At 40.6% G+C, this 2,688-nt stretch overlaps 1 protein-coding gene across 1 annotated transcript; it reads right to left on the reverse strand.

Annotated features, from left to right (window-relative positions):
* Nucleotides 1-1,750: 1,750 nt before the first annotated feature.
* Nucleotides 1,751-2,488, reverse strand: LOC140593171 (amino acid transporter heavy chain SLC3A2-like). The gene is made up of 2 exons (XM_072717085.1): nt 2,287-2,488; nt 1,751-2,192 (listed from the first exon to the last, which is right to left on the reverse strand). The coding sequence occupies exons 1-2, from the start codon at nt 2,335-2,337 to the stop codon at nt 1,845-1,847; spliced, it is 399 nt and encodes a 132-aa protein (XP_072573186.1). The 5' UTR covers nt 2,338-2,488; the 3' UTR covers nt 1,751-1,844.
* Between the last annotated feature and the right edge of the window lie 200 nt (nt 2,489-2,688).

Below are 2,688 nucleotides of genomic sequence, written 5' to 3' on the forward strand. Positions count from 1 at the left end.
AAATTCATATTTGTGTTACCAACATATATGAACCAACAAAGCGGATTTGCTCGACCTTAAGCACACTACTCGTATCTATAATTGCACCTCCTCCTAACCACACATAAGTAAGCGGGAGTGACACAAACATGTAAAAGGTGTAAGGTCTCCGAGTTCTCAGAGAGGGATTAGGAAAACAATTTGACAAACATGTTTTAATGTGATGGGATAAAAGACAAAATCACAATTGTTGCACGCGAAGAAAGTAATGGTTTTCCTTATAAGATAACTATACTAGTAGAAAGAAATAAAGGTCTTCAAATGAGATATACTGTCCTATTTTTCCTAGACTTGTCCTCTTTTTTGTGATCTAAAAATGGTTGAAATATCCAGGATTAAGTTTTATTTCATGTCGACATCTGCTTCCTACAGTCTGAATACTTTCTGTGTGCATACTTGTGTTGCTTTGATGCAATCCAAATCTCTAAAAATGCAAAATGGCTAATACATGTAATGCATTTATTCTTTAACACAGCTGAAAATGTATGATTCTTAACCAAAGCATTATGCTGGCTGGGGATCACATTACTGTAATCCAAGCAATCCAAATCTCTAAAAATGCAAAATGGCTAATTTTCATTATTAATTAATTTATTCTCTCCCATTAAGGATTATAAAGCTTTCCATTTCATGTCGGCAGAGCAGAGAATATTAATTGCTATGTGGCTTTGTTAGGGGAGTCAGCGTATACTCAGTCAGAAATATGGATTCCCACGTTTATCATATTCAGACAGATTCAGACAAAACACTCAAAGTAAGACATTTGTTCATATATAAACAAGTGTTTTTTTTCTTAAACTTTTCTTTTGGTCTTCCGTGCAGTTTGACGTGTTATTTTTTATACAAAAGCTGACGTGTTTATGTTTACGAACAGGACCTAGCTTAAGCATACCCTGTGTATCAAGTTAGAAACTTCAGCATCCACACCTACACCATCCTTTCAACATTTCCATTCCAGGAAGTGAAAATGCAATGTGCTCCCGCCCAACAGAATGCGAACAATGACAGCTGGAGGCAAGGGGGAAAATCTGCAGACTGTTGCTTGGTTAGGGAAGACTTGGTTAGGGAAGACGGAGTGGTTGGAATTGAGGGGCCTGGGCTGTTTGATCCTGATCTCTGAATTCATGCCAAAAACATTACAGTCAACAAGTCAAAACTGGAGCGAACTAGTCTGTGCTGCCGCTTGTTTTCATGGTGTACAATGTTACTGGTTTAATATTGTCTAGCTATAAGAGATAGCTGCGAAACATAAAATAAATCTAATATGTTATGCCGCTGAGCAGACCAAGTTCTTGTAGCAGCAGCAAAAAAAAAAAAAGTCTCACACTACAAATTCAGATGTAAAAGTGAAGTCATGAGCTAGAATGCATGAGTCAAGAGAAAACAAGTACAGAAAAAAATCCAACTAAAATGTTTTGATTTCTTTTTTTGGTTTTTGGTTGCCACTTTCACAGTTCAAACTAAACAAACTAAACACAGAGTTGAAACTAAAACACTCGTTGAAAAGACAAAGGTGATTCAAGCCTCCTGTTTGTACCCTTTACTAATACATAGCCTAACTGTCATCCTGTTTTTCCTTCCCTACTTATTTTCTGGAATGTTCTATCCTCAAATCAAAAAACTGAGAGGCACCATTAAGAATGTTTAGCACTGCTGCACCAAATTCGAGATCAGTGGATATTCTGGCGAGCACAAAATGAGACATATAAAGTAAGATGCTAGACATTATATTTAATTCATATTCCAAACCATCCACCCCACCCAGTAACATGAAAGCACTGGGAACTCAAACAGAATGTTAGCGACTAAGCAGTATAGGGGAAGTGCAGCAGTAAGGCCTCCTCCGCCTCTAGCTTGAGGTCTCCCAGCTGCACGGATTTCTCTGGGGGGTGGGTTTTGGGGTCAGTGCTGAGCAGCACAGTGGCATGCTCGGGCAGGTGGGCATGAGACAGACGCAACGTGACGGACTTCTTCCCCAGGTTGAGGGCCGTCAGGTAGCGTTCGCTCTGGTCCCACTGCCGCAAGAAGGCCAGAGAGGTTGTGCTATTGTGAAGGAGCAGGAAGTCCCCATGTTGTAGGGAGCGCTCTTTCCCCCGCAAGTCGCTCAGGGTCTTGAAGAAGGAGTGGCAGGACCGGCGGTGCTCACTCATCATCTGTGGGAGAGAGGATGTGAGTGATGTGAGCTGTGTTTACGCATATACATACAGAGCGGAGATGCACACACAGAAGTAAATACACACACCCTACCTTCACGGTCTCATTCTTCTCCTCTGTATGCTCCAGTGAATCCCAAACCATCTTGGGATTATGTGTAGCGTTCTGGTGAAAGCAGACACAAACTTAAACTCCCACATCACTATGAGAACCAAACGTGACTGAATAAAATGAATGACATGCTCAATTGTTCCGATTATCAAGCCCTCTGACCTAATGTTTCATCCATTACATGCACAATCCTTGCACAAATTTTTTTTCTAGATGATCATAAGTTCAGCATCTTGATGGTATGAACAAACTGAGTCCCTTTAAATCTTATAACGGTACGTGGTACCGGAGCGTACTGGCTTACTTTCACCCCTGATTCTACCTCAAATGAAGTGGCATCGTTAATAAAAGCGAATACATTTATTAAGAATAGCGTCGCATCGT

The sequence above is a fragment of the Paramormyrops kingsleyae genome, chromosome 10 (assembly GCF_048594095.1).
Source record: "Paramormyrops kingsleyae isolate MSU_618 chromosome 10, PKINGS_0.4, whole genome shotgun sequence".
Lineage (NCBI taxonomy): Eukaryota > Metazoa > Chordata > Actinopteri > Osteoglossiformes > Mormyridae > Paramormyrops > Paramormyrops kingsleyae.

Coding starts and splice junctions, on each gene's coding strand:
- LOC140593171 (XM_072717085.1), bottom strand. CDS start 2,337: ATGGTTTGGGATTCACTGGAGCATACAGAGGAGAAGAATGAGACCGTG. Junction 2,193..2,286: donor AGAAGAATGAGACCGTGAAG/GTAGGGTGTGTG, acceptor TCTCTCCCACAG/ATGATGAGTGAGCACCGCCG.